This window comes from Bos mutus, chromosome 5 (genome assembly GCF_027580195.1).
Source record: "Bos mutus isolate GX-2022 chromosome 5, NWIPB_WYAK_1.1, whole genome shotgun sequence".
In the NCBI taxonomy this organism is placed as follows: Eukaryota; Metazoa; Chordata; class Mammalia; order Artiodactyla; family Bovidae; genus Bos; species Bos mutus.
In genome coordinates this window covers 86,102,877-86,127,215 of record NC_091621.1, presented here as the reverse complement: position 1 = coordinate 86,127,215, position 24,339 = coordinate 86,102,877, and the positions used below count along the sequence as shown (strand labels likewise).

At 37.8% G+C, this 24,339-nt stretch overlaps 1 protein-coding gene across 2 annotated transcripts in view; it reads left to right on the top strand.

The window, feature by feature from the left end:
* Nucleotides 1-23,909, top strand: part of RECQL (RecQ like helicase) — a 32,088-nt gene extending 8,179 nt beyond the window's left edge. For both annotated transcript variants that reach the window (XM_005893228.3, XM_070371162.1), the window contains 13 exons: nt 4,120-4,317; nt 5,163-5,342; nt 8,207-8,313; nt 12,023-12,221; nt 14,063-14,229; nt 15,560-15,641; nt 16,704-16,852; nt 16,940-17,057; nt 17,569-17,707; nt 21,287-21,378; nt 22,487-22,706; nt 23,025-23,154; nt 23,750-23,909. In XM_005893228.3, coding sequence (XP_005893290.2) covers nt 4,120-4,317; nt 5,163-5,342; nt 8,207-8,313; nt 12,023-12,221; nt 14,063-14,229; nt 15,560-15,641; nt 16,704-16,852; nt 16,940-17,057; nt 17,569-17,707; nt 21,287-21,378; nt 22,487-22,706; nt 23,025-23,154; nt 23,750-23,902 — 1,934 coding nt within the window. In that variant the 3' untranslated portion in view covers nt 23,903-23,909. The remainder of the gene's footprint in view (nt 1-4,119; nt 4,318-5,162; nt 5,343-8,206; nt 8,314-12,022; nt 12,222-14,062; nt 14,230-15,559; nt 15,642-16,703; nt 16,853-16,939; nt 17,058-17,568; nt 17,708-21,286; nt 21,379-22,486; nt 22,707-23,024; nt 23,155-23,749) is intronic.
* Nucleotides 23,910-24,339: the final 430 nt, after the last annotated feature.

Here is a 24,339-nt window from a genome sequence, read left to right as displayed (position 1 = left end):
CTGATCCTCTCCCCTGAAGAGGACAGGAATTCTCTTTATTCATCTTTGGATGGTGCTCATTCCTCTTCTTGCTCAATCACATCCTCCTTGATAATCTTCTAACTTAAATCCTGAGATACAAAGTTAGTGACTATTAACACCTATTATTTTAGGATTTAGGGGAATGGGAGCCAGAAGGTCAGTCTATCCATCCATTCATCAACTAACTAAACATCAACAAGAGAAATCCAAAATTGGCTTCTACAGGAATGTCAAAATAAAGGAGAAATGCTTAATAGCTATTCCAGTTCTTGGGTCTCCCCTGATCATGTGGTTATACGTGTTATTTTATAACTGCCTTTTCAACTTTCCGTATCCCTTTGTTCACAGCAAACAGCTCACCTGGTCATGGGGCCTTGCCTGGTGGGATTTGCCTTAGCAGTTTGCTTGTAATGGGTTTTTGTGGTTTTCCATTAATTCTAAGCAGGGGATGTGGGAATACCAAAAGATAACCCTAGAGCAGGAGTCCCCAACCTCTGGGATCTAATGCCTGATGATCTGAGGTAGAGCTGATGTAATAATAACAGAAATAATGTGCACAATAAATGTAATACACTGAATCATCCTGAAACCATACCCTCCCCCACCCCACCCTGGTCCTTGGAAAAACTGTCTTCCATGAAACCGGTCCCTGGTACCAGAAGGGTTGGGGACCACTGCCCTGGAGGATCCCCCACACTCGAGACACACGGCTCCTCACCTCTGCAGTGTCATAGCAGTCCAGTTTCCTTTAATAGTCAGGATCATTTGCCCCAGCCAGTCCAGTAACCCCTTTCTTTGCCTTTTAGTTTCCTGGCCATGGGAACCCAAACTGGCCAAGTGGTAATCAACTTACAGTTAAATGGAACCATTGCTTTTTCCCCTGGTAGAAGCAGTTCTAACTGGGCAACCTCTAGACTAGCAGAGTCCAAAGTTTCAGGGATGGGAAGCAAACATTTCACTAGTGGATCACTAACGGTAATAGGAGCCATGTTTCCAGCCCTGTTTCCCAGGCCCATGAGTCCTGGCTGTGTGAGGAACAGCACTATTCACTGTTCTGGTAGTAAGCACTCTTTTTACTGCCTTCCACTTGATCCTTCCTACCATAATAGTCCTTACTCTTAGGTCAGGAAACCAGCCAGTTGTTGAATGCACGCATGCTAAGTTGCCTCAGTCATCTCTGACTCTGTGACCCTATGGACTGTAGCCGGCCAGGCTCATCAGTCCCTGGGATTCTCCAGGCAGGAATACTGAATTGGGTTGCCATGCCCTCCACCAAGGGATTCTTCACCACCCAGGGATGGAACCTGTGGAACACTTCTGTGTCTCCTGCACTGGCAGGCGAGTTCTTTACCACTAGCGCCACCTGGGGGTATCTGTTCTAATTGCACCTCCTGGAGCTGGGGAGGTAAGCACAGAGACCTCCTAGCTCCTTGCGTGATGCGCCTGAGCAGAACGGCATTTATCATCTGTTTTGCCCAAGTTCAGTCCACACTCTAACTGGTGGGTCATCATGGCATTATAGTTCTCCAGGAATTGTCAGATTACAGTCGCTGTCCAGGAACTTCTGAGAAGTTATTTTCCTTTTCCCAGTACACAATTACCTGAAGTTTCTCTGGAGAAGGATAGTGGTAAGATTTATTGCATGAAGTTTTAGCTGTATATGAGGGTCCTTTTTCAAAGAGCCCCAACCTCTACTTTACATAAGGAGCTTTGGATCTATAAATTGGCTCATTTCTGGGCACTGGTTGAAGGACTATGATTCTTTGGTGGTAATTCAAATCAGACGTGTTCACCAGAATCAGGCCTTTGTATACTGCCTGTACAGATCATGTAATCTATTTCTATTTCAGACTTCATGATCACCTAGCCAGTGCCAAAGTTGTCTTTAAGTCAGACTGTTCTAATTGTTACTTCTGGTTATTGCCCTTTGGGTTTCTCTGGTGGCTCAGATGGTAAAGAATCTACCTGCAGTACAGGAGACCTGGATTCCATCTCCGGATTGGAAAGATTCTTTGGAGAAGTGAATGGCAACCCACTCCAATATTCTTGCCTGGGAAATCCCATGGACAGAGGAGCCTGGCAGGCTCCATGGGGTCACAAAGAATAGGAAACGACTGAGCGACTAACACTTTCACTTTCTGTTGCCCATTTTGGGAACCACATCTGCCTTTCCTTTGGTCATGAATTGAATTGCTGACAATTAGCCCCTGTGTCTTAGAAATCATCATTCTCATTGATTCAGGTTGTCTAGTTGAAAGGCAGTACTTCCCATGGTCATTCCTGGCTTACAGAGAACAGCCAACCCAGACCTCTTCAGGGATTCATTCCCCTCATGAATGCATTTCTTACAGGCTTGGGAAAAGGAGGGTCTCCTGGATCCTCCTGGGTGATCGCAGGAGAGTGGATGATCAACCACTCTAGCACTCCCATCTCCCTAAGCTCCGAGTTCCTCTCCTTTAGTGTATACCGAGAAAGTTCTAGCCTTTCCATTTCATTGGCACCTACCCCTGTGTCATTCCATCCCAACTTTCTGATATTCATCTTTGGGGTCGGCTAAGTAAAGAATTAGAGCCACTCCTGGCCACTATATTTAGTGTACTAAATTCAGAATTTCTTATTGAATCCACACCAATAAATTTGGCTTCATTCACTGTTGTGTATTGTTGGGCTTCCCTGGTGGCTCAGACTGTAAAGAGTCAGCCTGTGTGCAGGTGACCCAGCTTCAGTTCCTGGGTTGGGGGAGATCCCCTGGAGAAGGGAATAACAACCTACTTCAGGATTCTTACCTGGAGAGTGGAGAGGAGCCTGGCAGGCTGCATGCAGTCCATGGGGTGACAGAGTCAGACATGACTGAGCACAACAAGAGGAACTGACTTTTGCCCCCTGTCGGCCAAGGTGAGCCAGCACATCAGCCACAAGGTGAGCTGCAGCAGCGCCCGACCTTATGTCGACTGTAAACCTGGCTTCTGTTTCATTTCCACCTTCCAAATCTCAGACAGATGTCACTGGTGGCCGGCCCTAAACCTGGATCACACAAGCAGTTGATACAATACAGAAACACTAGAGCATCCTATTTTAAATCATAACCATAAGATTTTATCTCATGGGAAGACATTAGAACTGGACACTGATTAAAGCAGGCAGATGTTTTAGAAAGCAGCAAGGATGTCTGTAAAATTTTCTAGCTTCCACTGATGTAAAAGGAAATCTCATTTTGACTTTAATATTTGTATTGTCTAGTATCATATGTTAAGGCTTCTTTATAAATTATCATGCTGCCCTTGTAATGCCAATTTTAGTAGCACACTTGATTTCTCTTTTTACTGATATGTCATATTGTTTATAATCACCAGCTCCTTACCATGTCACAGTATGAACCCAAATACAAACGTTTTTGTAAATGATAGCTAAGTAGTTAGGGGATCACTTTTAGGTAACTTCCTCCTGCTTTAAAGTCTAGTCATTTTACTGAAGTCATTTAGAAGATTGTTGGACCACTGGCCTCCAACATGATTTTTGTTATTGTTTAGTCGCTCTGTTATGTCTGACTCTTTTGTGACCATATGGACTGTAGCCCACCAGGCTCCTCTATCCAGGCAAGAATACTAGAGTGGTTTGCTGTTTCCTTTTTTAGGGGATTTGCCCAACCCAGGGATTGAACCCACGTCTCTTGCATTGGCAGGTGGATTCTTTACTCCTGAGCCACCAGGGAAGCACACCATGGTAAAATTAATAATTGTTTTTTATTAAATGCTTAACTGTGTACCAGGTACTGTGTTAAGAACTTTCAAAATTCTGTCTCATTTAATTTTTTATAGCAATACTGTGAAAGCTAGGTATTATCCCCACTTTACAGATAGGGATTTTGAGGCTCAGTTAAGTATAAGGTACTTAGCCTGAGGTCGCTCAGCCAGTGAGAGGAAGATCTAAGATATACCTCCTGTCTGGGTGGCTCCAAAACATGCACTGAACCACTCTTCTAGACTACTCTAAGTTTATACAGTTGATAGTGAGGAATACCAAGAAAATCAATCATAAGGAAACCTGAAATTGTGATTAATTCTGTCTGGTCATCGTATCTTTTTTCTTCCCTTGTAGCTCTGAGTGAGGAACTAGATTCTATAACAAGTGAGCTACATGCAGTAGACATTCAAATCCAGGAACTTCTGGAAAGGCAGCAGGAGCTCATTCAGAAAAAAAACGTACTAACGAAGAGAATAAAGCTGTGTTTAGAGGATTCCGATGCTGGGGAGAGCAGTGAATGTGATTCTTCACCTGCCTCTTGGAATAAAGAAGGTTTGCTCTCTTTTTTTTTTCTTTGCAAGTTTTGTTTCCTCTCGTTTCTTTGAACTGGAATTGAATCGTTGTGTCTGGGTCAGTGCTTTTCAGTAGTTTAGAAGTGAAACTAGCCATTCCTTAGGTGGCAAGGGAACTACTAGGCAGACCAGCCTTTACCCACGTCCTTTTAAAATGAAAGCCTTCATTATTCAGACCAAATATGTTTCTGACATATTGGAAACGTATTTGCTTGGAGAAAGATGTTTATTTAACTCAATTTTCTTGGTTGTAATGAGAAGAAATTAAACAAGAAAAAAATTCAAACTCCTCATCAAAGTCTAGTTCATTCCCCTGCCCTAGTGAATAAATCTTCCTTGATTGAGGATCTTGCCAAACATCTTGTTTATCATTCGTTTAGAATACTGTAACTCTTGACAGAATTGCAGTGCTTTCTGGGCTTTGTTGTCCACTTTTTAAACAAGATATTGACACCAAAAAGTCCATATAATTGTTAACTTTGGTTCATGGTATTTGAGGTTTCTGATACTGTGAATTCCCTGACCAACACTCAGAATATTTATCAAGTACCTGACCTTGCTCCTTTCTCCTCTGTAGTTTATTTCTCACTGGCAAATGTTGTCATTTTATTCTGATATATTTTTTCTTATGATATATCATTAAATTTGGTTTGCTTAGCTTCATGAGTTAAACTGATCTCAAAATTATTATTATAAACATTAAATTATCCATAGTATTAAAAGTCTTATATATATTGATCTGATTCTTCTCTATTATAGAAGCAGCCATTCACATTTGTGTCTCATTATAATCTTAAATAGTTCTACTTATTATTCTCTTTCTAGATTTTCCATGGTCTGGTAAAGTTAAAGATGTTCTACAAAATGTCTTTAAACTGCAGAAGTTCAGGCCACTTCAGCTAGAAACTATTAACGTCACAATGTCTGGAAAGGAGGTATTTCTCGTTATGCCTACAGGAGGGGGAAAGAGCTTATGTTACCAGTTACCAGCATTGTGTTCAGATGGTGGGTATTAATAAACATTTATTTTAAGGTGAAGAAACATCATTTCTATGAATATATTTTTAAGTCTTAAAAAAATATCTCTATAGTGTATTTGCCAAAATCAAGTGCATTTTTTGTTTGTCTCTCCACTAATAGACATTTAATGGAGAAGGAACTGGCAACCCACTCCAGTATTCTTGCCTGGAAAATTCCATGGACAGAGGAGCCTGGAGGGCTACAGTCCATGGGGTTGTACAGAGTCGGACACAACTGAGCGCACGCATGAATAGATATTTAAGTGTTCACTTACAGAGGATATGTTAAAGACTGAGAGTAGTTCATTCTTTTATCTGATTCCTGAAACATCCTTGAAAAGCATGTTGTAGGAGAAAAAGCCCTAGAAAAGGAATCAGACCAGTCAATCCTGAAGGAAATCAGTCCTGAATATTCATTGGAAGGACTGATGCTGAAGCTGAAACTCCAACCTTTGGCCACCTGATGGGAAGAGCTGACTCAATTGAAAAGACCCTGATGCTGGGAAATATTGAAGGTGGGAGGAGAAGGGGATGACAGAAGATGAGATGGTTGGATGGCATCACTGACTTGATAGACATGAGTTTGAGCAAGCTCCAGAAGTTGGTGATGGACAAGGAAGCCTGGCATGCTGCAGTCCATGGGGTCGCAAAGAGTCTGACATGACTGAACTGAACTGACCATATTTAAATACAATGAGAAGGTACCAGTAAAGAGGGAGAAAGTGAGAATACAGCAAAGAGGACTAGTTGAGAGCGTGAAATCCATGATAATGTCTTAATCTGAATATGTTTTTTAAACTGGTCTGCTCTCTGCCCCAGGTTGTTTTAAGGAACAAACTATGGAAACCTAAGACCGCGAGATTTTAGCGATCTAAATAGCTCTCTTAGCTGTGAACAATTTCAGTTCTCACAGAAAGGGGATTTATTACCAGAACTTGAGTCAGTCAAGAAACTGTTAACTGATTTCTGCCCAGACTGAATTAATCTTGTGCAGTAAGTGGACAGGTACTCATGTATCATTCTGGATGATACAAGGTGCTATGTTTGCTTTGGAAAACTTTTTTTTTTTAAAGAAAATTATTTATTTATTTGGCTGTGCTGGTCTTAGCTGCAGTATGTGGGTTTTTTTTGTTTTGTTTTGTTTTGTTTTTCTTTAGTTGCAGCAGGCAGGATCATTAGTTGTGGCATATGGGTTCCATTGCCCTGACCAGGGGTTGAGCCTGGGGCCCCTGCATTGGGAGCACAGTCTTAACCACTAGACCCACCAGGGAAGTCCATGGAAAGCTTTTTTTTTAGTGAAGTATAGTGATTTACAGTATTGTTATTTTCCACTGTACAGCAAAGTGATTCACTTTTATATATATATACACACACACACACACACACACACATCCTTTTTTAATATTCTTTTCTGTGGTAGTTTATCATAGAACTTTTTTCATTGTTTCTTTTTATTGGAGTATAATTGCTTTACATTGTTGTGTTAGTTTCTTCTGTACAACACATTTGGAAAGCTTCGGAATAACTTTTTCCTGATGTAACTGGATAGTATATGACTTGATTTATGTACTTTTACTGAGGTTACCAATACTGATTGTCAAGTATGATAGTAAGTTCAAAATGATATCTCTCCACGTTTTTATAGACTAGATAAGGTGAGAGTTTTCTATATATAATCTTACGTCTATTTGGCTTATCATTTATTCATATTTACTTTCTGTAAAAATGAAGGTAAGAAATAGGTGGTATATTGCTAAAGCTGCTTTGAAAATCAGTCTAAATTGGTGGGCAGGGCCACAAGTTACAGTCAGTTCAGTTCAGTCTCTCAGTTGTGTCCAACTCTTTGCGACCCCATGGACTGCAGCATGCCAGGCCTCCCTGTCCATCACCAACTCCCAGAGTTTACCTAAACTCATGTCCATTGAGTCAGCGATGCCCTCCAAGCATCTCACCCTTTTCCTCCTGCCTTCAGTCTTTCCCAGCATCAGGATCTTTTCCAATGAGTTCTTCGCATCAGGTGGCCAAAGTATTGGAATTTCAGCTTCAACATTAGTCCTTCCAATGAATATTCAGGACTGATGTCTTTTAGGATGGATTGGTTGGATTTCCTTGCAGCCCAAGAGACTCTCAAGAGTCTTCTCCAACATCACAGTTCAAAAGCATCAGTTCTTCAGCTCTCAGCTTTCTTTATAGTCCCAACTCTCACATCCATACATGACTACTGGAAAAACCATAGCCTTGACTAGACGGACCTTTGTTGGCAAAGTAATGTCTCTGCTTTTTAATATGCTGTCTAGGTTGGTCACAACTTTTCTTCCAAGGGGCAAGCATCTTTTAATTTCATGGCTGCAGTCACCATCTGAAGTGATTTTGGAGCCCCAAAAAATAAAGTCTGACACTGTTTCCTCATCTATTTGCCATGAAGCGATGGGACCAGATGCATGATCTTAGTTTTCTGAGTGTTGAGTTTGAAGCCAACTTTTTCACTCTCCTCTTTCACTTTCATCAAGAGGCTCTTTAGTTCTTAGCTTTCTGCCATAAGGGTGATATCATCTGCATATCTGAGGTTATTGATATTTTCCCCTGCAATCTTGATTCCAGCTTGTGCTTCATCCAGCCCAGCGTTTCCCATGATGTACTCTGCATATAAGTTAAATAAGCAGGGTAACAATAAACAGCCTTGATGTACTTCTTTTCCTATTTGGAACAACTCCTGATGTTCCATGTCCGGTTCTAACTGTTCCTTCCTGACCTACATACAGATTTCTCAAGTTACAGTAAAGAAGGTAAATAATTGAAACTTACTCTGGTGGTGGTATGAAATTTAAGGTGGATTTCTTTCTTTTTTAGGTTTTACCCTTGTGATTTGCCCACTGATCTCCCTTATGGAAGACCAGTTAATGGTTTTGAAACAATTAGGAATTTCAGCTACCATGTTAAATGCTTCTAGTTCTAAGGTATGCTCCTGTGGCTTTTATTGCATTTTATTTTTAATTTATACTCTTCAGTGAAGTAGGAACCTTAGCTACAATTGAGTTGCTTATAAAAGAAAAAACTGGTAACTATGTTGGAATCTAAAATCACCACTCATAGATCAGGCTAGCCCACTGCTTATTTTGTATGGTGTGTGAGCTCAGATTAGTCTATAGTTTTAAATGGTTATAAAAAAATCAGCAGTGTAATTTTCCTGGCAGTCCCAGTGGTTAAGACTCTACACTTCCACTGCAGAAGGCACAGTTTTGATCCCTGGTTTGGGAACCAAGACCCTGCATGCCGTATGGCATGGCAAAAAAATAAAATCAAGAATAGTTAAGTGTGAAAATTAAAAGTGTGAAATTTTGTGAAGTGTGAAAATTATATGAGATTCAGATTTCAGTGACCATAAATAAAGTTTTATTGGAACAGAACCATGATGGTTCTTTTATGTGTAGCCTCTGATTGTTTTCACACATGAGGACAGAGTTGAGTAGTTGTGATATGGGCTGCAACATCTAATGTTTACTATCTAGCACTTTACAGGAAGTTTGCTGACTTGTTTCATAGTATCCATTCTAAAACAGTGAGGAAGAATTTCTGATTATGGGATATAATTAAATACAAAAAATGAATTAGAAACAAGATACCCAACCTTGTGGAATTTCTTGTTTGGAAAAGGACTCTCTTACCTTTATCTGTACAATAAAGCATTTCCCAGGTGTTCTTTTTTAAAAAGCATATTATTAAAAATTTTTTAAATATACAAAAATAGAATAGTATAAAAACTGTTAAGTAGCTTTAACGGTTATCAACATATGGCCAGTTTTTTTCATCTGTATACTCCCAGTTTCCCTCCCTGCCCACCCTTGGTTTATTTGTTTGAGACAAGTCCCAGACATCATACCATTTCAGTTGTAACTTCTTCAGTATATATCTCTAACATTAAAAAAAAAAATAACTAAAAAATACAACTAAGTGCCATTATCACATCTAAAAATTTAGTATTAGTTCTTTAAAACCATTAAATAAAAATACTCAGATTTCTGTCTCATCAAATGTTATTATCTGTTTAAAATCATGGTCCAGATTCACACATGATGCTGTATTGGTTGATATGTCCATAGGTTCCTTTTATTTCCTGTTTCCTGTGAAATTACTGTTTAGGTTTTTTTTTTTTTCCCTTGGTCCTTAAGTTTCCTATATTCTGTGTCTTCCTGATTGTATCCTTGTGATGTTGTTCCACTTGTTACTTTTAGTTAGTCTAAAAGTTGACTGAATTTGGGCTTTTTTTTTTTTTTTTTTGCTGTAAGAGTATACTTACTCCTGGTATCACTCAGGAGGTATTTAACACCTGGTTATTATTTTTTTGTGTGTGATGTTAGTTTGATCAGTGGGGTCACCTTATGTCTGCCTGCTCTATAATTATCAAGTTCTCAATCAGCTTTTCATTTAATGGCTTTTAGTAGCCACTGATAATAATTGCCTACCTTAGAGCATTATTTAATTATGGGGTTATAAGATGTAATTTCTAATTGTCACTTCTTAAATTAGCTAGATTTTTCCTGTAAAAAAGAACTTTTTCCTTAACTCTTTGCAGATTGAAAGTTCTGTCTCTTTTTTTGGGACTTCCCTGATGGCTCAGATGGTAAAGAATCTGCCTGCAGTGCAGGAGACCCCAGTTCAATCCCTGGCTCGGGAAGATCCCCTGGAGAAGGGAATGGCAATCCACACCAGTATTCTTGCCTGGAGAATTCCATGGACAGAGGAGCCTGGCAGGCTACAACTGCTGATAATAATTGCCTACCTTAGACCATTATTTAATTAGGGGGTTATAAAATGTTTTCTAATTCTCACTTCTTAAATTAGCTAGACTTTTTCTGTAGAAAAGGACCTTTCCTTATTTATTCTTTGAAGATTGAAAGTTCTTTCCCTTTCTTTACCAGTTTCATTATGAAAGTGAAATGTCAAGTATTATGGAAAGAGTTGGTTTTTCAGCATTCTCCAAAGGTGGTCAATAAATTCTTTTTTTTTCAAGTATCATTTTAAACCTATGGCTTTTTAACATGTTTGATATCTTTCCATCCATGGTTGTTATTCTTTTTTTTAATGTTGAAGTAGTCCCATGTTTGGGTAGTGAGAGTCTATTTAATTTGGCCCCTAGGTCTAACTCCTAGCTTTTGAGTCTTTGGTTTCTTTTCTAAGGTACGTCATGCTTTTTTGTGTGTATTTCTTCCCAGACCTGAAATCAGCCACGTCTTCAAGAAGTTCTGGTTCTTCTAGTCTTTCCCAAATAGTTTTAATTTATTTAAACTCTTGTGTCATTTTAAGTGCTTTCTAGCTCAAAAAAATGAATCTATGGAGAACATTGCCTTCTCATACTGCACTTTTTTAAAATTGAAAAACAGAGTAATAATAATGGAAAGTACAGTGACCCTTGAACAATGTGAGGGTTAGGGCCCTAACTGGCCACACAGTCAAAAGTCCGCGCTTAACTTACAGTCAGCCTTCCACATTCAGGGATTCAACTAGTTGTGGATCATGTGGTACTGTAGTCTTTACTACTGAAAAAAATCTGCATGTAAGTGCACCATGCAGTTCAAATTGTAGGTGGCTCAGAGGTAAAGAATCTGTCTGCCAATGTATGAGACATGGGGTTCCACCACTGGGTTTGGGAAGATCCCCTGGAGGAGGAAATGGCAACCCGCTCTAATATTCTTGCCTGGGAAATCCCATGGACAGAGGATCCTGGTGGGCTAGAGTCCACAGGGATCGAAAAGAGTTGGACATGACTGAGTGACTAAACATCCTTTTCTCAGGTGATAGCTCAGATGTTTGCTCCTCTGAAATTTCTGGGACATATAGACTAATTGAAGTATTTAACACACTTCGCCATTTCTTAACAAAACTAGGAATATCTTGAGGAGTTAACAAACTGCTTTCCTGGGATGATGAAGGCATTTTGAGTTTCTGTTTCTATCACATTCACTACTTCTTTTGATCCTTAATTAGATTAGAAGGAAAAATACAACATCCAATGTACTAAATATTATGGAAAACAACAGGACTAAGAACCAAATAGCTGTTACCTCTTAAGATGTATTCTTATTATCTATAATACATAATATATAGAATCTCATTTTAATTATTCATAATTATAAAATCTTGATATAAGGAATCAGATACTTTGTAAAAACTAAATAGATTATGAATAGATTTGATAGCATCATTAAAGTATCTAATCAAGAATAAATTTTGTTCTATGAAATCAGATCTATGAGATCTATGAAATGATTTCAAATATAACATTAAAATTAATAAAACCTGTCTTTATCACCATACTGCATTTAGCTTACATTTTGGCATTTATTGTGAAAAATTTAGAATTATGCCTTCATGGAGTAAATGCTTTTTGAAGTGTCTTCATATTCGTTTTTGTGTTCTCTTTTTTGTCAAGTGAGATTGATTATTCTTTTATCAACTGTCTGAATGTAAATAAATAACTAAAATGCTATTAGCACAGCTACCATGAAGCTCAGTACTGGGACATCATTTTAATTTTAATGAAGTAAGCATCTGCTGCTATAGTGTCCCAAGGCTGTTGCTTCTGAGTAATGAGCATCTTCATTTACCACTGAGTATTGCATTCTGCTGGCTTAGTTCTATCATTGTGTCTATATTTCCTTTCAATAGGAGCATGTGAAATGGGTTCATGCTGAAATGGTAAATAAAAACTCCAAGCTAAAGCTAATTTATGTGACTCCAGAGAAAATTGCAAAAAGCAAAATGTTTATGTCAAGACTAGAAAAAGCCTATGAAGCAAGGAGATTTACCCGAATTGCTGTAGATGAAGTTCATTGCTGTAGTCAGTGGGGACACGATTTCAGACCTGGTATGTATGTTCTGGGCTTCTCAGGTGCTGCAGTGGTAAAGTATCCACCTGCCAATGCAGGAGACATGGGTTCGATCCCTGGGTTGGGAGGATCCCTGGAGGAGGGCATGGCAACCCACTTAGTATTCTTGCCTGGAGAATGCCATGGACAGTGGAGCCTGGTGAGCTACAGTTTATGGAGTCACAAAGAGTCAGACATGACAGAGTGCACACACACATGTATATTCTACCTAGAAAACTCCGTGATGCTAGGGACTCTTTTCTTATTCAGCTTTACATGATGCAAATCCTTTCCATTAAAATTATCCTCTTAGGTAGTCATTACTTATTTTTTTCTTGCCTTAATACAAGAGGAGCCAAGGCAGAATCTTTAATCTCTTTAATCCCCACCCACCACAGTAGTGCTTATTAGTCCAGTTGCCTTTATCTTTTGAAATGTGTATATATTGTACTTTGTCATCTTTAGCCATAAAGATTTACTGATTTCTGGATTCTCCTTCATATCTGTTGAGGAATTTGCTTCTGCTTCAAAGTTGTCTCTTTCAGTCGTCGTTTTAGGTATCTTCAGCACTCACTTCAGGATCTACACCCAGTGAACCCCTCAATGTTATAGTTCTGTGGTATACTTTAGTAACCTTATTCTTTGCTCCATCAGCATAATCCTACAGTCTTAGCCTAAAACAGATTGCTCAAACTTGTTCTATGCAAAGAAATCTGAAAATCAATTTTTTTTTTGCTATTGAGCTGTATGAGTTCTTTATCAATTTTGTGTATTAGCTAACCTCTTATCAAATATGTGATTTGCAGATGTTTTTCCCATTCCCTGGATTGCCTTTCATTATGTTGATGGCTTCCTTTGCTAGACAGAAGCATTTTAGTTTGAAGCAACCCCACCTGTTTTTTTCATTTTGTTTTTGCTGTTGGCCTCAGATTCAAGAAATCATTGCCAAGACTGATGTCAAGGAGCTTATCTCATTGGTTTTTGTCCAGGAGTTTTATGGTTCCAGATCTTACATTCGAGTCTGTAGTTCATTGAGAGTTCACTTTTGTGTATGGTGTCATATGAGGGTCCAGTTTTGTTCTTTATGCATGTGTCTGTCCAGTGTTCCCAACACCATTTATTGAAGAAACTATTGTTTCCCCATTATATATTCTTGGCTCCTTTGTAGAAGATTTATTGACTATATATATGTGGGCTTATTTCTGGACTCTGGGCTTTCATAACTTTCCAAACAGATAACTTCCTCCTCCCTGTTGTTATAGTAGCCTTTTTGACCTTAACATTGAGCCATTTCTACAACATTTGTTCTTCACTTTTCTTCAAATAGTTGAACTACTTGAGGGTATACTCAAGGACAACATAGCTAGTGATTTCGATGTATAGGATAAATAGGAGCCCAGAGCAGTTTCCCTGAAGTGGGTTCTATAATAATCAAGCATTTTCTTGTCTGAGTTTAACACTCTTGGGTGGTGTCTGTGGTAGAAGGGTTTTGACAGATGGTCTTTTTATCTTTTATCTGTTGCCATAATTCAAACACCGTGACTGCTTCCACTCCATCTCTTGAATCCACTGTCCAGCAGGTGTAGACCAGTGCTTAGCTTCCTGGAGACATTTTGCAGGGCATTCCACCTGTGGCCAAGAGTGCTTGTTTCTGAAGAACCAGTTATAAAAGCAGAGTAAAGCCCATCTGTCACAAAGGCTAGGCTGCAGTGGCAGATTAGATACAGGTGGCTGTGGAAATAAACTCACGGTCATCTTGATGATCTGCCTAAAAGATTGGTCTTTTTTTAATTCCTGAAAGAATAGGAAGAGGGCTACTCTGTATTTTTTTTTTTTCCAGATTATAAGGCTCTTGGTATCTTGAAGCGGCAGTTCCCTAATGCGTCACTAATTGGACTGACCGCAACAGCGACTAGTCACGTTTTGAAGGATGCTCAGAAAATATTGTGCGTTGAAAAATGTTTTACTTTCACGGCTTCTTTTAATCGACCAAATCTCTATTATGAGGTATGTAATTCTATGTCAGTTTATTTTGTGAAGGATTTCAGCAGAGAGTTTCAGTTCAGTTCAGTCGCTCAGTCGTGTCTGACTCTTTGTGACCCCATGCAGCATGCCAGGCCTCCCTGTCCATCACCAACTCCCAGAGCCTACACAAACTCATGTCTATTGAGTCTGTGATGCCATCCAACCATCTCATCCTCTGTCATCCCCTTCTCCTCCTGCCCTCAATCTTTCCCAGCATCAGAGTCTTTTCAAAGTTTACTTTTTCATTATGTTTGTTTACATGAGTCATGCTGCTGCTGCTGCTAAGTCGCTTCAGTCGTGTCCGACTCTGTGCGACCCCATAGACGGCAGCCCACCAGGCTCCCCAGTCCCTGGGATTCTCCAGGCAAGAACTCTGCAGTGGGTTGCCATTTCCTTCTCCAATGCATGAAAGTGAAAAAATAAAGTGAAGTCGCTCAGTCGTGTCCAACTCCTAGCGACCCCATGGACTGCAGCCCACCAGGCCCCTCCGTCCATGGGATTTTCCAGGCAAGAGTACTGGAGTGGGTTGCCATTGCCTTCTCCCTACATGAGTCATAGTTATGTTCAAAAGTTTTTGAAAAATTGGGTGAGTATAAACAGATTTATTCATGAATGCTTGCTTCGTATATCTTATGCTGTTTAATCCTTTGCTTGGTTAAGTAGAAAAAACTGCCTTGTTAAATTTGCATACACACGTTTTGTGTAAGGATGGAGAGAAAGCATGCATCGATTGAGGGACCTGGGACTTCCCTGATGGTCCTGTGGTTAAGACTCTGCTTCCAATTCAGGGGACATGGGTTTGATGCATGGCATAGCCAAAAAAATGAAAAAGATAACCAAGGACCCTAATGACATCTCTATAAAATTAATTATGAAATAATGCAAAATTATTATACCCTTAAAGATTTGCTAATACTCCCTATTTAGATTTTATTTAGTATATAACCTTGAAAGTTAAATAACCTCACAGCTGTTTTTACTTTCCAATCCTTTAAGGATAGACTTAATATTTTTCTGAGTTCCTACTGAACAGTTATTTGTGCCATGGTTTATGTTTTTACAAAAGTAGGGTCAGAAAATAAAGTCTTCATCTTTACAAGTTATTCATTGCTTCTATGCCTCCTCTTCTCTGGTGAATTAAAAATTAAGGATCAAGAAGAGTCTGAGTTGTGACAGGGTCAGATGAAATGAATGAAAGAATGATAAGAGAAAACACCATGTCCAAGAAAGAATGGCACCTTGAAAGTTGTAAGTAAATAACCACACGAATGGCACTCATTAATTTACTTTTTAATAAGTTAACTTTTTTTAGGTTCGGCAGAAGCCCTCAAACACTGAAGATTTTATTGAGGACATTGTAAAGCTCATTAATGGAAGGTACAAGGGGCAATCAGGTAATACAGAAACAAACCACCTATAAAGACTGAGCACTTTACAAAAGTAACAAATACTACAGCAGTTCACTAGAAAAAGATTAATGCATGGCAGAACATACTTGAAAATATCATGATAAAATTAATTTGCTTGGTGATCTTAGAAATCGGGTTGGCATTTGCTAATGACACAGATTGTAAGAGTCATGAAACTGATTTGCTTATTTACACTTAATTGTATTAGAATAGGCCTAATGATAATGTTATCAATAGCACATATTTAGTTAAGTAGCTACTGTGTATAAGATGGAAGGCTAAGCAATGATGTTCTATAGGGATATAAAATATAGTTTTCTTATAATAAAGGACACATTAAAGAAATATAAAAAGTAAATGCTGAATGAGTTAAGTGTAGTGTAAAGTTGTGTAAAGAAATATAAAAAGTAAATGCTGAATGAGTGTAGATGGAGTTGAGATTGTGTATAACATGTTCCAGGATTAATGCATAGACAGGTGTTACTAAAGCAAAGAATTGATATAAAAGTTGTATTTCAAAACTATTCTGTAGATTGCCAGGAGATATTAGTGGGTGCCCTGGGTAAAAGGAGTTCCAGGGTCAAATAAGTTTGAGAAAATCTGCAGGTTATTTATTCTTCCCACAGAGTCACAGGGTATATCAGCACCTTTGATGTTCTAACCAGCCTTGCAGATAGATACACCTGTTTAATTTTGTTCAATGCAGTGCTTCCTAAACTCATTTGTGCATGGAACTCTTTTTCACAGCATACTTGTTTACGTCTTCTAGAGGATGAAGCATCAGTTTTAGAAATACTGTGTAGTGGAAGATAAAGTTGGAGAGAGAACTAAGATAATGGAAACCTAAACTGGTGGCTCCAGGCTCTAGAGCAAGTTGCTGATCAAATCTTGAGTTATACTGAAAAGTCAGTATGTGTTCAGGGCCTTGGAATTTTTCATAATTCTTTTTTTCCCCATGCATTGGAATTACCAGTATCTTGAGTGTGTGAGTTAAAAATTTTCCAGGAGTGTGCTGTATATATCTAACCATTGACATCTTTATTACAGGAATCATATATTGCTTTTCTCAGAAAGACTCTGAGCAAGTTACAATTAGTTTACAGAAACTGGGGATTCCTGCAGGTGCATACCATGCCAATATGGAACCAGAAGATAAGACCAAGGTTCATAGAAGTTGGGCAGCGAATGAAATTCAGGTTAACTAATAGCTCTTTAATCAAAACCTAATTCACCTTTAAATGTATTTTAGCTTAATTAATATATACAATGTTAATACATTTTAGGTAGTTGTGGCAACAGTTGCATTTGGTATGGGAATTGATAAGCCAGATGTGAGGTTTGTTATTCATCATTCAATGAGTAAATCTATGGAAAATTATTACCAAGAGAGTGGCCGAGCAGGTATGTATAACTCATACCCAGAAGTAAGTTTTTAAAAGAGCTTTAAAAACACTGTAAGTGATATTTATTACTACTGTATTTTTAACTCTTTATTGGCTAGTATTTTTATAACAAACAATAAAGTCCTTTGAAGTTTTATATTTATTTGCCTATGGAGAAATTTTCCTTATGTTTTATTGGAATGTAATGAATTATTTCTTCTTACATTTGCTAAGGTAATTTGATATCCATCTTTGTCTCCTGAGTTTTTAATTAGTGGTTTCAAGTTTATAATTTGAACAACTGGATTATTTATGGACAGGTTTTTAAGCTAATAAAGCTGATTGTTGATAGTTCTCTTCAGTCGTATTTTTAAAAATCTGAGGACACCTGCTACAAATTAACTTTTACATCTCTATCTGAAATTTCTAGATATGATATATTTAGACTGAAATATCACCAGCAAATTTTATATTTATTATTTTTGCACGTTTGACTTTTTAAAGTAATCTGAAGATGCTTCCCACTGCAGGTCGAGATGACATGAAAGCAGACTGTATTTTGTATTATGGCTTTGGAGATATATTCAGGATAAGTTCAATGGTGGTGATGGAAAATGTGGGACAACAAAAGCTTTATGAGATGGTGTCCTACTGTCAAAACATAAACAAGTAAGCCACACACTTTTTTGTCACTTGTCAATTAAAAACAACATGAAAGCATGTGACGTTTCTTGGGTCCTTACTTAAGTGAGTAAATAGATTGGTGAAACATCAAGTGTAAACCAGTAAAAGCAGATGTCTGAGGGTGTAGAAACCAGTACATGAACCTGCAGAATGCCTGGATTTAAGAACATATATTCTAAGTTATGGAGAAGGCAATGGCATCCCACTCCAGTACTCTTGCCTGGAAAATCCCATGGACAGAGGAGCCTGGTAGGCTGCAGTCCATGGGGTTTCGAAGAGTTGGACACGACTGAACGACTTCACTTTCACTTTTCACTTTCATGCATTGGAGAAGGAAATGGCAACCCACTCGTGTTCTTGCCTGGAGAATCCAGGGACGGGGGAGCCTGGTGGGCTGCTGTCTATGGGGTCGCACAGAGTCGGACATGACTGAAGCGACTTAGCAGCAGCAGCAGCATTCTAAGATATAGAGAACAAACTAGTGGTCACCAGTGATGAGAGTAGGGGGCGGAGGTAGGAGTGTGGGAGGTATAGACTTTTGGGTGTAAGATAGGCTCAAGGATGTATTGTACAACACAGGGAATATAGATAATATTTTGTAATACTTGTAAATGGAAAGTAACCTTTAAAATTGTACAACAATAAAAAATATAGTATCTTAAGTTTAAAAAGAGAAAAAGAAAAAAGTTATTCTGTCTTTCTTCAAGAAAGATAACTGTTAACTTTTTTCTGAATGTTTGGTAGCAGTCACCTGTGAAGCCATCTATTCTTGGAGTTTTGTTTCTTGGGAGTTTTCAAATTACTGATTCAGTTTCATGACTGGTAATTGGTCTGTCCATATTTTTTTTTTTCTTCCTTGTTCAGTCTTGGAGATTGTACATTTCTAGGAATTCGTCCGTTTCATCTGGTCATCCATTTTATTGGCAAATATTTGTCCATAGTAGTCTCTTAGGTCTTTCGTATTTCTCTGGTGTAGGTTGCAACTTTTTCATTTCTGATTTAATTGACTTGGGCTTTTTTCCTTGATGGGTCTGGATAAAGATTTATTAATTCTGTTTTTCTTGAGACTTTCCTGGTGGGCCAGTGATTTAGACTCTGTGCCAAGAACCAGCTCTTAGTTTCATTGATTTTTACCATTATTTTTTTACTCTCTATTTATTCTGCTCTGATCTTTGTTTCTTTCCTTCCATTAACTCCTTCTTCTAACTTGTTTTTGTTTGTTCTTTTTCTAATTCCTTTAAGTGTAAGGTTAGCTTGTTTATTTGAGATTTTTCTTATTTCCTGAAGTGATCTTGTATTGGTATAAATTTCCCTCTTAGAACTGCATTTCTAAATTCCTAGATTTTGAATTGTTGTGTTTTTGTTTTGTCTCCAGGTATTTTTGCATTTGTCTTTGATTTCTTCAGTGATTCATTGGTGGTTTAGTAGTTTATGGTTTCGCCTGTGTATGTTTTGAGTTTTTTGCAGTTTTTTCTTATAGTTGATTTCTAGTCTCATACTGTTGTGGTTGGAAAAGATGCTTGATATTATTTCCTTGTCTTAACTTTACCAAGGCTTGTTTTGTGGCACAGCATGTGATCTATCCTTGAAAAGAATATATTCTGCTATTTTTGAATAGAATGGTCTGTATATGTCAAGTCTGGTCTAATGTGTCATTTAATGCCAGTGTTTCCTTATTGATTTTCTGTCTCGGTCATCTGTCTGTTGATATAAATGGAATATTATAGACCCTTGCTATTATTGTGTTGTCAGTTTCTCCCTTTATGTCTGTTAATATTTGTTTTATGTATTTAGGTGGTTCTATGTTAGGTGTATATATATCTATATATATAAATAGTTGTTATATGTTCTTGGATTGATCCCCTGATCATTATGTAATGTCCTTCTTGTGTCTTCAGTCTTTGTTTTAAAGTTTATTTTGTCTGATATGGTGCTTCCCTTATAGCTCAGTTGGTAAAGAATCTGCCTGCAATGCTGGAGACCTGGGTTCGATCCCTGGGTTGGGAAGATCCCCTGGAGAAGGGAAAGGCTACCCACTCCAGTATTCTGGCCTGGAGAATTCCATGGACTGTATAGTCCATGGAGTTGCAAAGAGTCGGACATGATTGTGCAACTTTCACTTTTTTTGTCTGACATGAGTGTTACTACCTTGGCTTTCTTTTGATTTCCATTTGCATGGAATATGTTTCCCCAGCCCCTCACGTTCAGTCTATGTGTGTCTTTAGAGCTGAGTCTCTTGTAGGCAGCATATATGCAGGTCTTGATTTTGTATCCATTCAGCCACTTTATGTCTTTTGGTTGGAGCATTTAGTCCATTTAAAGTTAATGGAATTGTTGATAGGTATGTACTTATTGCCATTTCATTGTTTTGAGGTGGTTTTGTAGGTCTTTCTTGTTCCTTCTTTTACTCTTGTGGGTTGATGAATTTAAGTGTTTGAATTCCTTTTTTTGTGTGGGTTTCTATAATAGAATTCTGGTTTATGGTTACCATGAGGTTTATATATACCAATTTCTCTATATACATGATGATGTAACTTGCTATCTTAACTTCAAATGCATTTTAACAATCTTGCATTTGTATTCTTCCCTCACAATTACTATTTTTACTTAGTCATCTTTGTAGTCTTATTACCCATCATATTATAAGGACTCAAAATTTTTTAAGTGAGCAGTGATTAGTGATAGAAAATGGTATTTCTTTCCTATTAATGCTACAGCAAGTTTAAAAAATGAGAAAATGAAAATGTCCTTAGATATCCAATAGGCCCTCATGAAGCATATTTTGGGACTTAGACTCAAAATGATACTATAAAGTACAGGAAACTGCTTTGCTCTCAGGAAGATTCTCTAATACAGGTATACCTTGGAGATACTGCAGTTTCAGTTTGAGACCACTGCAGTAAAGTGAAAATTGTAATAAAGCTAGTGATGAGAATCTTTTGGTTTCCCAGTGCATAGAAGTTATTTTTACACTAACAACATATGGAAAAAACTATTACATATGGTGGGCATAGTAGTAGTAGTCTTCCAAAGATGTCTACATCTGAATCTCTGGAACCTGTGAGTGTGCTACTTTACATGGCAAAAGGGAGTTAAAGTTACAAATGGATTTAAAGTTGTAGTTAGCTGATCTTAAAATAGGGAGATAATCCGGAATTGTTTGGGTGGACATACTATAATCACAAGGGTTCTTAAATGTGGAAGGAGGAATAAGATGTCAAAATGATGTGAAAACTTAACCCATTGTTAGCTTTGAAGATAGAGGAAGGGGGACCATGAGCCAAAGAGTGCAGGCAGTCTTTAGAGTCTGGAAAGGGCAAGGAAACAGATTCTTCCCTAGAACCGCTCGGAGAAATCTAGCCCTGTCAACACCTTGCTTTTATTGATTTTAACCCAGTGAGACCCATGTCAGCCTTCTAACCTATAAAAATGTAAGATTATAAATCTGCGTTGTTTTAAGCCACGGAGTTTGTGTTAATGTTATGGCAGCAACAGGAAACTAGTAACAGTATATAACCCTGTATTTTGAAACAGGGATAATTCGTATCTCTAATGTGTTTGCAGATGTCGCCGTGTATTGATAGCTCAACATTTTGATGAAGTATGGAGTCCAGAAGCATGTAACAAAATGTGTGATAACTGCTGTAAAGACATTTGTGAGTTGTCCTTTTTAGATTTCTATAAGCTAATGTTTGTAACTAGGACTATATGAGGGCAGTATTAGACACTCAAAATGGATTTAAAAGAATTAGCAAGGTGTGAATAGAATTTCTCAGATTCGAGAGTAGTAACACTTAAAATTAAAAGCTATTATGTGTATGCATGTATTTTATATTGCTACACCGAGATGTTAAATTTTTAAGAAATGAAGGGAAACATTTAAAATTCCTGTGATTAGAAATACTATTTATATATGAGAATGCTAACCTCTTGTAATAATCTCTAATACTTTATAGTCACTGACTGAAGAGAGAAATTTAGTACAACATAGAGATTATAGTGTATCATTTTTGATCGAGATAATACTCAATCACTCGTAAGACACTAGTTTAGTAGTGCTGGTGCTGTATTTTCACTTTAAAAAATTCTGTATGTATGCATAGTGTTTGATGAGCTAGACTAACCCATTCCTCACTGAGTTCTGATGCCTTGGTGGGGGAACGTCACGACAATTTTAACTTTGCAGGTAGAGAAAATTGTTTGTGTTTACTAGACTGTTTTATACTAACCAAATTAGTAAGAGTCTGATAAATACATCTGAGTGCTTGTGTCAATAGATGGGAATAACTGTCCAGGAGATTCTTGTCGTGAAATTAGAGTCCCTAGGAAGCCACACTGGTTGTCAGAATATTGCTTAATGAGCATGCTTCATTAAATATGAAGAAATGAAGAACAGATTGACTAAATATGGTAGTCTAAACCTGGTAAATATGTAGAAGAGACTTACCCTCCTGTAAACACCTCTAAGTCTTTGTCATAATCATGTCTGGCTGATACCTTTTGGTTCTGAGAGCATCTCCAAAGACCTTCCAATAAACAGATTATTTTTTTCTATATCATTTAAATTCGTGTCTTAGACTATAGCTTAATCTAATGAAAACAGACTTGAGCAAGTCTTAATTCAGAACATAGGAACAAACCAGTGTTTAGGGTGGCTCACATTGGATGATTTATTTTTTAAACGAGTCTAACCACTTAGGACAGCCTATCCTTGCCCTAATTTCAAAATTTCATTCATCTTTAACCATGTCTCTTTCATTACAGCATTTGAAAGAAAGAATGTAACTGCATACTGCAGGGATCTTATTAAGATCCTGAAACAGGCCGAGGACCTGAATGAAAAGCTCACGCCACTAAAACTGATCGACTCCTGGATGGGAAAGGGTGCCTCGAAATTGAGAGTAGCAGGCCTTGCTCCTCCCACACTTCCTCGTGAAGACCTGGAGAAAATCATTGCACACTTTCTCATACAGCAGTATCTCAAGTATCTACAGACCCATTTCTTGCCCTCACATGCTGTCTTTCCTGAGTGTCATTTTTATATAAGTGCAACAGAACAAAGGGTTTAGTGGTTGTTTCATAGGAACTTTTAAACACTATAAAATTTACCTAGTAAACAAATTCAAACTTTTAATTATCATATGTCAAAGCAGCAGAAAAGTACAATACTTTATTGCATTTTTATACTAAAAGTTTTATTTCATATCAATGTTAGTTAAAATTATTTTACTAATTTTTTATAAATTTCAGTTTGTTGTCTGCAACTTCTCAAAGCCTGACTGTTGGCCTTTGTCTCCTGCAGAGAAGACTACAGTTTTACAGCTTACGCTACCATTTCATATTTGAAAGTAGGACCTAAAGCTAACCTTCTGAACAATGAGGCACACGTTATTACCATGAGAGTAAAGAAGCCCACGCAGAACTGTTTCAGGGTGATTACTAATTTTCAATTATTTGAAAAAGACATTAAAGCCTGTGTCTTGCTTTTCTTTAACTTGTTCTCTTCTGGGTCCAGTGGAACACAGAAGAGATAAGGCAGTGTTCTTGGAATCTGGGTGTAGGAGAGATAAAACCTACTTTTGTGTTCTGCAGAGGTATTAAGTGGAAGAATTTAGACTAGTTTTTAAATGAAGACTAGGGGTTTTCAACCTTTTGGAATGTGAAAACTCCATTTTAATGTCTGATGTTACGATGCACCCTGCTCTTATGACCTTGCCTGTGGTCAGTGCTAGCTGAGAAGTCAGCTTGTGCAGCAGAAGTTGAAAACCCCATCACAAACTAACTGCTCTCCAGCCTGCAAAAGCTCAGCAGGCACCAGTGTGTCCAAGGGCATGTCAGGTATTCTTTATGGTCTCGATAGCACAGCCCTTCCTATTCAAGATGGGGCTCATATTGGAAGAAATTTGAAATAAAAACAATAACAGTGGACACTTAAAAGAGCTGATTAATATAGAAGGACTCGATATTAATCTCCTGAGAAAATGAAATAGCTGAATTTTTACCAGTGTTTGTCTTGTTGTTTTGCAGACTGAATCACCTCAAACCTGTCATTCTGAACGAACTGATAAAAAGAGGGAAGAAAAAACTCCAAGGAACTTCCTGAAGAGGTCTGCAAACATGCTTCAGCAACCTGATTGTAAGAATATAGGGGCTAAGAAAAGAAAAATTGATACTGCATGAGATGAGTGTTTCTAAATTTTCCAAGAAAAAAACTTATGCATGGATATACTATTAGTTTTGTAATCAGAAGTTTAATTTTAAGACAATTTCATTAATATTTTATACATATGGAGCTACATTTTCAGAATTTATCTGAAGTATTGAAAACTTGAGAATTTTGAGACATTCTGAGGTCTTGAGATCATGAATTGCATAAATTTACAGTATGAAACAGGAAAAATAAATTTTTATTGTAAAACCCTTTAAATGTAAAATACGTAGGAGATTAAGTTCATGTAACTTTGTTAAGTTCTTTATGCCTTGTCACAGCTAGCTGTATTTTTCTTTTCACACAACTGGCTTACAAAGGCTACAACGGTAAGCTTCTTGAAACCACACCCTGCCTTTGACGTTTCATGGTCAAAGAATGGCTCTGGTATGTTAACCAGACACCACAC